The 13,609-nt window shown below is 40.5% G+C and overlaps 1 protein-coding gene across 1 annotated transcript in view; it reads left to right on the top strand.

Moving 5' to 3' along the window:
- The window catches only part of LOC138052749 (uncharacterized), a 14,338-nt gene extending 1,276 nt beyond the window's left edge, over positions 1–13,062 (top strand). Inside the window, exons 2-5 of the mRNA XM_068899314.1 lie at positions 104–145; positions 5,427–5,549; positions 9,900–10,240; positions 12,821–13,062. Coding sequence (XP_068755415.1) covers positions 104–145; positions 5,427–5,549; positions 9,900–10,240; positions 12,821–12,853 — 539 coding nt within the window. The 3' untranslated portion in view covers positions 12,854–13,062. The remainder of the gene's footprint in view (positions 1–103; positions 146–5,426; positions 5,550–9,899; positions 10,241–12,820) is intronic.
- Positions 13,063–13,609: the final 547 nt, after the last annotated feature.

The following is a 13,609-nucleotide window of genomic DNA, read 5'->3' as shown; positions in this document are numbered from 1 at the left end:
CATTGAGATCTGAACTGGCCAAAATACTGCTTCATCGCTGTCAAACACCTAACATCTCTTTCCAGTTTCTTTTGAATTAACTTTAATTTTTTTTTTTCTTCAGTTCTTTGTTGGTATCTATGGTTCACCAGAGCAATGTTAGAAGGTATGTAAAGATGTGAATCACCAATAATGAAATTGCCCCGTTGCTCTATATAGCTACCGACTAAGCTACAAGGTCAGGCTGTGGGAACTGAAGATGTTAAAGTCACGGCAATGAACATGTACGAGTTTGCAAAAACGTAATCCATATCTTGATGCCTATTCTGGTTTGCATAACATTGAATTCCCCTTAGAAAGTTTCGATTCAAATACCCAACATATCGTCACCCCTGTCTATTGTCTTTATCAGGGGTCATCCAATTTTATCCCAAGAGTTCTTTTATCTGCCACGACTTTGCTAAAAAGGGAAAGGAAGCTTAGTAATTGTAATTAGTATCACCCAACTAGTGGACTAATGCAAATCCTGCATTTTAATTGGCTACGCCACTAGAGGACTATGAATAATAGTTCCCGAGTAGCCAAAAACGTGACGCTTTCTTTCGTTTTATTCTCAAATAAATAATTATTAGTTCAAGTTGCATTTGCTAACTTTATTATTGCCTTTTCTGTCCGACTAGTTGGATGATATTAAAACTAGCCTCTTCCAGGCTCCCAGATAGTCCGGGAAATGAAAGCAACTGCATGTGAAAAGCGAGTGGGGGCTTGGGTCGAGGCGAGGCGCTTCGCCTCATAGGCTATTGACCTGGAGCCCTTGCGGAAGGGTCTCAATGGGGTTTAACCGTTAGCCGTAAAAGAGCCAAAAATGTAACCGTTAGCCGTAAAACAAGTTGAAAACCGTTAACCGTAAAAAAATATAATAGCGCAAATTAAAGGTCTCAATTGTCTTGTAAAGAACTCCATTTACGTATCGTTTAACTAATTCGGCTAATTAAAGTCATTTCACAACGCCGGAATCGAAATGGTGGATGCGTCTTTGAAATGGATCGTATCACACACTTTGACAGACTTGATAGCCGCCTCAGTGACGTTTTGACATCTCTCGCAATTTTCCGATCTTGTTGTTCAGTTTCTCTTTATGAATGGCGTCTATCCATGGCTTCAATCCCGGCCAAAAAGATGGTGACACCAACCCACAATACAACCCCTCGCCCCCGTATCAATGTTGATAGAGCAATAACTTTCGGGCATTCATGAAATAGTCAATAGTTTTTTCCTACTGTCTTTGAAACACAGAAATTTATAACCGAGATTGTAGCAATGGATAGTGAAACTAACACACTGGAGAGGAGAAGCCCATAGAAAAGATACAAAGCAAGGGTTCAAATCGGTTGAGATCACAAATATACTGATTCCTTCAAAAGTATTTTGATTGACCTACTTGGCTTCAATGACCAGGCCAAGAACTTTGGCTTGCGGTCGTTTGACCTGAAACTTTATGCCATACTAACTCAACAACAACTGGAACTGGAATTGCCCTTCTTGTTTGGCTCGGAATGGAAAGCGAGCTAAACGGTAAGTGGCTTTAAAAATCAAGTACGATAAAACGAGTCAAGAATAGAAAGCAGGGTAGGCTCAAGATGTCAGCTAGGTATGTGGTTTTAATTTCGCTAGTGTCAAGAGCACTGGACTTGAAAGCTTTGGGATAAAAAAGGATCGTAAATGGTTTGAATCCATGAGTCAAGTACGATCGTCCTGCAGAGTGTAGTCCTGAGAACTGAGGACTGACACTGACTGACGTTTCGGCAAACTGAGGGTAAGTCATCACCGATCAGAGACAAGTGATTTGTGTAACGTCAGTAGGTGGTATAAATACTCTGGTCGTTGATCTGATTGGTCAACCAAGTCGTGATGTTATTGGTCGTTCGTCAGTTAAGCCGTGTTGTTATAAGCTGTGACTGAAGACTGTAAACAATGATTGGTGCGTTGTTAATCAAATGTCCGTAGGCGTATTTTTAGTAAAATTAGTTGGTTTGTCTGTTGTTGAGATTGTCAATAAGCCGTTTGCACCAATTACTTGTTTTATTTCTTCGACATTAAAAGTTCCAAATTTCAACGTCCCGCACGCGGGACTGATATGTATTTGTGGATCAGATAAATTTCATTTTTTGTCAACCGTGAATGTTCCCTATACTTTTCATGATTTTGCCATGCTTCACACCAATGGAAATTAACTATTATATTTTAAGTTAATTATTATATTCTAAATTATGTAAAACAATGGTAATTAATTATCAAAATTTCAGAAAACCGTAATGGGAGCAAATTAACCATTAGCCGTAAAAGGGGCAAAATATTAACTGTTAGCCGTAAAAGCCACTACCCCATTGGGACCCTCTTGCGGGTTACGGGTCTAATTGTTAATTAGCGTTCTTTTAATAAGGCGGTGCAAATAGGTGTCTGGAAAAAGGCCCGCCACGATTACCATTCAAAAGAGTGTGGGTGGCATTCATGTGCCCGTAGTTCATATAGATGGACTGGTTCTGAAACTCTGGACACTAAAACAGCGAGAAGAGTGACATCGCGCTTCATGTTAACTTGACCGTGGCCATGCAAAATCTTTTGTCCTCGGTTCACAACCGAGTTTTGAATAAATTGATCGAAACTTCTGATTGGCTGTCTTTTAGAAAAAGGGTGTGGTTTGTGCATGGTCAGGGCCGAAACGGCGAGCAAAAATATAACTGACAAAGAAACTTGTCGAGTTTCATAGCCACATCCATATATTAACTATTATGTGCCAAGCTCCCAAACAAATTAACGGCTTTCATGTTACCGCGTGTTACGTTGGTGGTGATAATTCTGGAATTACCCACCCATCCCCCCCCCCTCCCCCCCCCCGTAATTGTGTGGTTAGTTAAGCAAGTATGCTTGCAAAGCCTGAAAAACCGCCTTTTGATGCTCCTTTAAACATCGCACCAAACTGAACTGATGTTTGGTCTGCCCGATATACTCACCAACACAGTCATTGCACGGGATAGAGTAAACGGCGTCAGTTCGCTGGGATCCTTAGTTTTGGAAAAATATGACTGAGCGTCTATCGTTCTTTGTTGGCAACTGACGTTACGCATAAATTAGCAACTCGCTTCAACCAGAAGTCGCTCATGTTGGATGACATGATCTTTGATCTTGCGGGACCAAGCGAATAATCCCGAGCGGGTGGTATAGCTCCGTCTTGCCTGCTCGGGTAGCCAATGACAGCGCGGGATTTGGTTCATTTTGCCCGCTCACGGAGCTAGTCATATAGTAAACAAATATACCACAGGAAGAGGAAATCACTACATTATGCAAAGCATACTAAAACTTTCACAAAAATGACCCTCCGATCCCCACAAACTATATAAAGAAATGCTAAGACTCGTACTCAAAAATAATTCTTTCCAGTTCAACGGAAAGAACTATCTACAAATTCATGGTACTGCCATGGGCACTAAAATGGCCGTTACCTTTGAAAATATCTTTATGGCCGATCTTGAGACAGATTCTTAGCAAAAGCGTCATAAAGCCAATGATTTGGAAACAATACATTGACGACATTTTTTCGTTGTGGGATGTCAGCAAACCGGATATAGACAAGTTCATCACACAAGCAAACTCACACCACCCTACCATCAAATTTACGGCTGAGATCTCAAACACTGAAGCCACCACAGAGGGCCCACACAATGTGTTTTTGTGGCCGATTGTTCTTTTATAGTAAATGTACTAGATTTACCGTTTGCCTCACCTATTGCGATATATCGCTAACTATGTATATAAATCAATGATAAATATACGTTGAATTACCTTACCTGTGGTATATAGTCGTCCTTTTTGCCTCACAAGTGGTTTTTTGAGCGATTTTGAATGATTTTGAGTTCGCCTCAAAAACCACTTTTGAGGCAAAAGGACGACTATATACCACAGTTAAGGTAATTCAACGTATATTTATCATTGATTTATATACATAGTTTGCGATATATCGCAATAGGTGAGGCAAACGGTAAATCTAGTACATTTACTATAAAATAACAATCGGCTACACAAACACATTGTGTGGGCCCCCTGTTAAGGCACATTTCTTGACACTATTGCATACAAAGGCAAACGCTTTCAAAATCAATCCATTCTGGATATAAAAACACACTTCAAGCCGACTGAAACCTTTCAGTACACTCATTTTTCCTCCAGCCACCCACCAGGTGTCAAAAAAGGATGCGTAAAGGGCGAAGCCCTTAAGACTTTTACGCACTACTTCTTCAAGAACAACTTTTGAAGAGAACATTTACAAATTCAAATCACGTCTCCGTGCTAGAAACTATCCAAAACGTCTGATTGAGACACTTCTATCAAACATCAAATTCACAGACTGAGGGAGTCAGCGCTAAAGCAAAGGAATGAAATCTCTTAAGATATCTTGCCCCGGGTTTTGTGACACAGTATCACCCGCCAGTGCCAAACCTTAAACATGCACTTGATGCAAAACCAGCAACCACTCCTATCTTTTCAAAGGGGGAAATCCATAAAAGACATACTCGTAAGAGCAAAGAAGTTAAAGAGGTCAAAGACCGAAAATATGGTACAAACGCCTCACTCGTTAAGGAGTTCTGTAGGTCTGTCAATCCTTGCTACTTCCTACTGTGCACATTCTGACCCCTTTCCAACTGGGTTATTAAAGTGTCCTTACTCCTTCTTGCTCGGACAAGGCAACGGTCTAAAATGTACTAATACCCCACCCCATAAGGAAAAGCAAAGGCCAAAATGTAATAATCTCCCATCCCTCTTGGAAGGCAACGCAAAAAAAAATGAATTAGTCCCTCACCCCCTAGGGCAAGGCAAAGAGTCAAAGTCCCCACAAAGCCCCACCCATGCCCCATGTTTGCAGGGGGTGGAAGGGGGAGGTGGCTTGCTGTGACAGGTGCATTATATATTTGCACAATCCATACCGCTCTTGTCAACATTATCTAAACGTACTTGTATATTATATTTCACACTGTGGCTATGGCTATGTTCGCTTAAGTATTCAAAGTGATATAATTTCTTATAATTTTCCTTTTCTTTTTTACTCTAAATATTGTTGGTAATCGGTTAAGTATCTTCCTCTAATCGTAAATCTCGTTTCTTTAATTGTACACAATTGGTCTTAGTTTTGTCATCGTATTTTCGTTTCTCTTGTTTTACCTGTTAATCATTGTAAGTTACTTTTTCATTCTGTAAGGTGGAGTTGCTGCGATTTGTCATGCGTTGAAACCACTGCGCGCCGCGAATAGCTGTAGCTAACTGTGGGCAGTGCTTATTTTATTTTGTACATATTCTTAAGCCTTAACTAAACTTAAAATTGAATTTGAATAATAAAACATCAAAACGATTGAAATGATTCATTTTACATATTTTTTTATTCTTTATTGCAGCGTCTTGTTCAGACAAGGGATTTTATATTATTTGCTGGGGGTTTAAAAAGACTGGAGGTTGTCAAACAGATTTCGCAGTGGAAAGCTGCCAGAAGACTTGCGACCTTTGTCCACCCACATCAGGTGAATGGCATAGAACGAAGGCAACTATAGGCTGAAAAAATTCCTTTGATTTTCAGATCGTCGCCACTTGTGAATGCAAGAAATAGGGAAGTTTGAAAAATTCAGGCTTGAACAAGATTCGAACCCATAAAAGAAAAGTAGCAAGTTCAGTTTGTAGCATGGCTTTCTGTCATGAATGTTCCTCAAAGGTGGCTTAAACCAGTTTCAACAATTTCAAGAAACTGTTTTATTACAAGGACTATTTCTTCCACACTTTTTTATAGATTCTAGATTGTAACACCAAATCACTAAATCAAATTACAATTAAGGCAAAACTTCTCATTTGAAATTTGACACTCTTGGCAAGTCCGGCGGTTTGTACACCTTTTTAATCATATTCATAGCTAGAGATGCTCACACGTACGTTTACTACAAGCCTAAAAGCGGAGCCCCCGTTTCTAACTCCAGAAAGCAATATAGTGTACATGGAATACATTATGCTTTTGCATAAAGTATAAAATTAATCGTCATTATTACTGTATACAGTTTACAGTGATTAAACAGATCAGACACCTCTAGCTGACAACTGTAAACAAACAAGCCTTGCAAACAATAACCAACAAATGAATTTTAATCAACAACTATAACTGAAATCTTTTTCACTTGATCAATTTCTCTTGATCGTGTTTTATAGCGTAGAAGTATCTTAAATAACAATGACCACAACCAGGTTTTCTGAGCCCGCGAGACTGAGCACCCCCAGCAAACCATTGTTTTAACGAAAACCGCTGGTCAGCAACCGGTTCTGGTCAATGCTGTCTAAGGTCTTCCCGTTCCAACTGCATTAATCAGAGCAGGCTCCGCAGAAAGGATCCTCTTAACGCAGCCCCAACAGGATTAGTATGTCATCTCTGTTCAAGAACCTGTGAAAACAAGGCCGAGCTTGCGGCACACCTCCGCCTACGTCACCAACCTTGTTCCCAGGGTCCTCTCTCTTCCTCAGCCGGGCTACGCGAGCCACAAACCGTCTTCATCGCAAGCGATGTGACTTCCATAAATCTCTCAGTTTCACAACAATTTCCGTTTAACTGTCAACCGTTCAGTTCCTCTCTCTTCAGTTTAGAACAACAGCAAAAATGTTACTCATTTAAAAGTCAACCTAAAGCGTAGTAAATTCGCTTACTCCACTGCAATTTCACAAGCCTTAGGGCACCCAACGAGAATAAAGTTCAAAACCACTTAAACATAGCATTGTTAAACGTATTTTCGTATTTAAATGGTAGATATAGGCATATTTTTATGCCCTAAAAATTTTTCATCTACTCGAATTCCCTAGCCGAAAATTATGGTGATCAAAACTTACTTTTTCGAAAATTTCAGCCAGAAAAAAGGCTCCCGAAAATTCTAGGTGACCTTTTTAGGGTACAAATCCCTTAAAAATTGGCAATTATACCATTTTTTAGATGTTCGAAAATTCTATGACAGGCAGGCAAGCAAGAAATGTTACAACAAACGGTCCGAAAATTCTGGATCTCAAATCATCTCCGAACAGATATTTTCCGAAAATTGACGTTGGGTGCCCCTTATTTCACAGTCAAACAAAGCAGCTCATGACTGGACATCCATTTCACACAATGATGGTTGAAATATTCAAGAATCTCTGTCAACACGGAATTGCAAACGTTTTCAGGACTTCTTCGTTTTTTAGAGAGTTTTACAAAATATGTAAGGCAGCAAGGCATATATTAAGAACGAAAACATCACGCTTACCTGAAAGCTAACCTTTGTAAATTTGACAAATTAATGTCAGTTTTTCATGCGTCTGTCTTGTTATTGATCACGAATTTCGTCTGATCCGCAGACTACTTTGACAATGTTATGACAAAATTCATTGTCAATAACAGGACAAACGAATGAAATTAAAACTGGTATCTATTCGTTTTTTACAATAACAAAAAGACAGAGGGGTCAAAATAAAGTCAAAACACGAGAAGAACGTGACACAAAAATGGGAGAAACTTCAATTTTATTCAATCTGACGCGAGCAATATCGCGTCAATATCGCATAAATTTATGTGTTTGCCCGCTTATTGACAATAAAAATTAGCCAATGAGCGAGCGAGAATTTTGCAATCATTGTAAAATTAACAAATAGGCCCTTTCCGAGTTGATGTTTGTCTCGGTTTCGAAGGGAGTCTTGGTGCTCAACTATTGCAAGGGAAATGAGTTTGATTTGCATAAGAATACGCAACTCATTTCCATTTGAATGTTGTGCACCAGGACTCGCTTTGAAACTGAGACAAACATCAACTCAGAAATGGCCTATTTGTTAATTTTACAAAGACTGCAAAATTCTCGCGCGCTCATTGGCTAATTTTTTATTGCCTGAACACTTCCTTCCCCAGAGGCTTTCCGCCTCCCCACCCCTACAGTCTGGACGGGCGGACAGGCAGAAAGGCAGACGTACGTGACGTCATAACCAAAATTTCTCGCATGGATAGATTTCCCTGTAGGTTACCATAGACAACAGGAGAAGCCATCTAAAAAGACCTTATAGTTTGTATGGAAACGTTTACATCTCGAAAACGCAACCGTTGACGCCAAGTTACGAGTAGGCTGCGATGAAACTCTTTGCAAAGTTAAAAAATTCTACATAGTGGAATCACAGCCACCGTAAGGAATACCCTTACTACAGGGAACGAGTTACAAAACGAAACCTAGTTAATTTCTCTCAACGTATTCCCTGTACAGGTTTACCAATATGAGTACCGACATAATAAGGCGTAAATTTTTTTTGGTGTCAATTTATTGCATATAATGACAGGCGCGATTTCAGGCTTTACGCGCCAAAGTAGCGCCTAGCTTGCGCGCGGCCCTAAACCTCTAAGGAGCCTCCTTAAATATTCCAATTTTGACTCCACTTTCCAATCAGACACAACACGACTAACTCCAATCACAACACAACTGTGTAGATACATGGGCATGTAGGACAGCAAGCGGCACAAGCCGCTTTATTTTGCTAACCATAAGCATACAAACTCCGCTCTAGCATAACAATACGAAAGCATACTTAATGGTACTGACCTCCTAAAAACATGTTAAAGGAAAAGTACACTGGGCACCTGCCGGATACGAAAACCCAAAACCCTTCGGGAATGAGGGAACGTATTCTCCAAACCCTATGCAAGTGCCACAACCCTATGGAGGGGGAAATTTTAACAAAAAAAAAGGCGAAGAAAGCTGAACCTAGACTGATTCAAATCCCTAACGGATCACTATTTGTACGACAAATTACTCATAATCCCCACCAGACAACCGGACCGAATCCTCTGGTCCGTGCCGTCAAAATATCCATTTCTGCCAATTTCGCAGGCTACAACTGTCAGAAATAGCATGTTGTGAAGATAGCTGAGAGTCCGCTCAAGAAATGTTTTTTAAAAATTCTGCAAAAAAGTTGAGTTTAGCCTGTTTAGTACTTTCCAGCGATAAAAAGGGGGTCACTGTGTTTGTTTTTGAGATATAGACATTTAAAGACAAAATTCAGGGTGTTTTTACATTAATCGCCTTTTGCTATGGTAGCACAATTCAGCATATTTTACTTTGTCAAGCACTAAATGTTGGTGTATGTGAAACCATAACATAGCTGCTTGGTGATACAGTGTATGTACAGTGTTGTAGCTAGAGTCAATCCTTCTAATTGTACAGTTTCTTGAAAGGAGCTGAGACTGGTGTGAGCCTCCTTAAATTAACAAAGTAGCAACGAAAGGAAAGCATGAAGCATTGGCTCGATAGCTCTTATAACTACGATCATCTAAAAATCTTATCATATGTCTTTTCACAGTTAAAATATATCTTTTTATTAGTCATATCTAAGCCTGAGACAAATGCGCACAATGGTGAATAGTAAGTATATCGAATGGGAGTTCTGTGGCGGGTGGAGCAGTGGGCCTGGTTCCCCGAGGAACTTACATTATACCCTAACACCAACCACAGTTTTCATCTCTTTTCTCACAGGATATCATTGCTGTAGAGTAGTCAAAAACGCAATAGCAGCGCTATTGTTTTCTATAAAACGAGACATAAATATAAGACAACTAACTTAAATGGGCCCTTCACAATTGATTGTATGATTACAAAGACTACCAGACTGTGATTGGTTAACTCGAACAGAATCGTCAGGGATAGAATCAGTGATAGATAAACGCGACATGAATATAGGGTACTTAGTTCCTTGGGGTTGTCTTCACAGCTCCACAGCTCCACAGCTCTATAGCTTCATCAACTGCAAACGCCCCATTCCATATACTACTACGACGTCAGCAATTAAAAGACTTCCCTGTATTAGAACCATGATTTTTTCGTCCTCTTCAGTACATCCACCGTCAGCAGAAGAAGTAGAACACGTCCCAACGACAACCAGACCCACAACTCATGCAATACCTCAATGTGGTGGCCAAAATTTAGCTTTACCAATTAGCCGAGGTCTAATCGTTGACCACAAGCTTCAGGGTCTCGTGATTTGGGCTCACTCTGTTCTCTCAGAACTTCATTGTGAGGATACCTGTCTGCGATTTCCCGCGTGTTTGGCTTACAATTACCGCTATTCGGGAGTGATGGAACAAAGAGTCTGCGAGCTGATGACTAAAGTCACAAATGTCACGAATATTAGAGGATATTGCTGTCGATTTTTTGAGCGGGATAGAGTTCAGAAAGTAAGTACGTAAGTGCCATTAGTTTTGCTTATATGTTTTGGTGCCCATCAAGTGTGCAATAAAGACGTCTGCGTTCAGAAAAGTTGGGCACAGGTCAATGACCTACAACCGTAAAATCACATAAGCACCAAGAGAAAATGAGGGGACAGAGAAGGAGGCTCAAGGCGTTAGCCGGGATATGTTATGTCCACGAAAGTTATTTTTAGACGAGCGGAAGTCTTTGTTCTAGGGGATGTCTGTCTTCCGAGACGCCCGCATGCAGTCTTGCTTCGCTCTCAGGTTCTTAGTGAAAAGAGAAAATGATGGCGCACGTGGAAGGCTTATGAACATATATTTTCTTTCAAACATCGGACCGAGGTTGGCCTGTATGCGGACGTCTCGGAAGACTTCCGCTCGTCTAAAAATAACTTTCGTGGACATGACATATCCCAAGGGCTGGACCGGGAGCCTCCTTCTCTGTCCCCTCATTTTCTCTTGATAAGCACGTAATACAATCGTGGACAAAATTGGTGACAGACACTTTTTACTCCCAACTCCATATCTAAACCAAGTACTGTATTTCCATCCAGTAAATTCATGTTGCGGATCCACTCTCCCCCCAAAGAATGTTAAGAGATTGCCGGTTATTTCAGTTAGGAGGTTTAGGTTAGGAGCTCATGGTCAGCATTTTCACAGACTAATCTATTTTTAGACCAGTTTTTTTTTCCAATACGTTTATGGTCTTACTACCAAGATTAAAGTCATAAGCTAATATGGAACGTAATCACAAGACATACTTGAGCCACTGATGGCAACCGGAAGACTACCGGAACTGAATGAGCTGTTTTCCCTTTTAACTCATTGTCAAGGGACTTACCACATTTATACTTCTATGTATCATTTTTCAATTACATACGATTAGTGTATAAATGTGGGAGAAATGTCAGTCCTGGCATGCCAAATGTTCATACATACACACCTACGTGCTTAACTGACCACACCGCCTAGGCGTTTTTCAGGGAAAAGGAAACACAATCAGCGAAACGACAGAAAAGAACAACAATAACATCTGTTAAGAATCCCAACTGGCCGGAGGCAAACCAGTTGACTTTTTACAAGTGCGGCAGAGAAGTTTGACAGGGACTACCAGGATCAAATTCAACGTCGGAGTGGTCAGAATTAGTCTTGAACCCACTTCCGGTTTCCGTTCTTGTCTTAATTAAAAACATCTCGTGCTGAAGCAACCTCGTTGCCATGGTCTCTCTTCTCTGCCTCCATTGTCGTCTTAACGGAAATGGAGGCAGAGAAGAGAGACCCTGGGAACGAGGTTGGTACAAAAAAGTCTATACCAAGGATGCATGCATTTTTATTGGTAATTACGCAAGTCTCGTGATTCTCAGGAAAGGTCTGTTTCGCGGAGTACCAATCTCAAACTAACGAGGTCTCTAAAAAAAAGGGTGATTCAAAGGTAATGACCTTTATTTGAGTCAATGAAACCGGTAACCCCCTTTCACCCTTCCCAGTTAGTAACTAGTTTTTATGGTATCAAAAGCTATGGCTACACAGAGAAGAAAAAAGCGAGCACATTTGAGTCACTGAAGTTTAAACTGGGAACCGAGATCCAAAAACTGCCCACTTACCAAATTTTAAACCATGTTTATTTCGATTAAGCAGAGACGACGACTATATCGGCGAGAATGCTACAAAACAATCGGTTTTACCGTTCTAGTCCTGACAGCGACGTGAAGTATACAATTTTGAGGATATCTGGAGGACTCGAGCACCTGACGATAAATTGTCAACTTTCTCTGCAACCAACCGCACCATTCATATCAATTTCATTTCTGCAATGTTCATACACACTTACCATGTCGATCGACTTGGAATAATCTCGAGATTACGCTCTCGTAGCCATCGTCGTCGTCTTTACGTCCGGGGCGATGTCTCGTTCTATGGGTTACTTGCTGGACCTTTTTTTCGTCTTGGATAGACAGAATCCCGCAGAGAAATGGGAAAAAAAGGAAGAAATGGAGGATAAAAGGAGGAGGGAAGAGGAGAAGGCGGGAAACGGTGAGAGGGGAAGACTGGGGAGGGGGTCGAGGGGAAGAAGGCAGGGAAGAGGGGGAGGACAAGGGGAAGAAGAAAAGAGGAGGGGGGGGTAAGGAGAAGGGGCAAGGGGGGAAGAAGGCGGGGAAGAATGAGAGTAGGGAAAAGAGAAGATGAGACAGGGAAGGGAAAGGGAGAAGACGGGGCGGAAATAACCACCCTGGACTTTTTAAAATTTGAAGGGATCATGAGCATATGAAGATGTCCATTTTGACGATTGACGATGTCAACGACAAACTCTGGAATTGGGAAACGGATTAGTGATGGTCTGGTGTGAATCTTTGCAATACACCTTCGGCTTATAAAAAGGATCGTCGCCGCAAAACCTTTGACTATCCCGATTTGCTTACTATTTCCCATCCTCCTTATTTCACATGATTTTAAGTCGAGAACGGAAAGGTTGAAAGATCCTTGAAACAAATGAATCTGAAAAAAAACATTTAACAGAGGAATATCATGTTACATCTTTCTTGTCCTCTGTTGATCTCATTGCAGCTTCTTCTGGGATCTCAGCAGTGCTCTGGCTAACCACGAAGAGACGTTAGCTCAAAATAGGCGGTTACAAGGTAGCTACTGGAAGCAACTGGGTGGTTCAAGTGAAATTAACAGAACGAAAACCTAAAATGTAGGAGATACAAGCAGAAACCTCGGCAGTAAAAAAACTATGTGAATAATAGCTTTCGAAATTACCAAATGTTTGTAAAGTCGATCGAGATTTTTAAAAGCTCATGACATAATCTCTATCTTATTATTATATGTTTTAATGTTTTGATTTTTCCTTTCCTACACAAGTAAATATATATATATATATATATATATATATATATATTTATTTATTTATTTATTTATTTATTTATAGACCACAAATGAAGAGATGACACAACTTTAGTTTACACCTACATTTCGGCCTTCTTTAGGATGATTAAACTAAAGTTGTGTCATCTCTTCATTTGTGGTCTATTTTTTTATTTACTGCTAGGAGACAACATTTTATGCTTGTGATAACCACTACACCACCAGGACAACCATGCTGGCAACACAGCAATCGAAGGTGTGATTAAAGCCCGGTTTACACTACAGAAAGTTTTTGGCACGGGTGCCCAAAAAGAGTGCAGCAAACTTTGTTTACACTACACCATTTTTACCGCACCAAAATTTTTGGGCCCGCGTAACTTCTCATGGAGCCATGCGCAGTTCAACTATAATGAAGAACGTCCGCGTGATTTTGGTGGAGAATGAGCCGCCATCTTGAAATGTTGGTAGGTACTTTATATATGATACCCT

The sequence above is a fragment of the Montipora capricornis genome, chromosome 6 (assembly GCF_036669925.1).
Source record: "Montipora capricornis isolate CH-2021 chromosome 6, ASM3666992v2, whole genome shotgun sequence".
NCBI classification, from domain to species: Eukaryota; Metazoa; Cnidaria; class Anthozoa; order Scleractinia; family Acroporidae; genus Montipora; species Montipora capricornis.
This window is presented reverse-complemented; position numbering and strand designations above follow the sequence as displayed.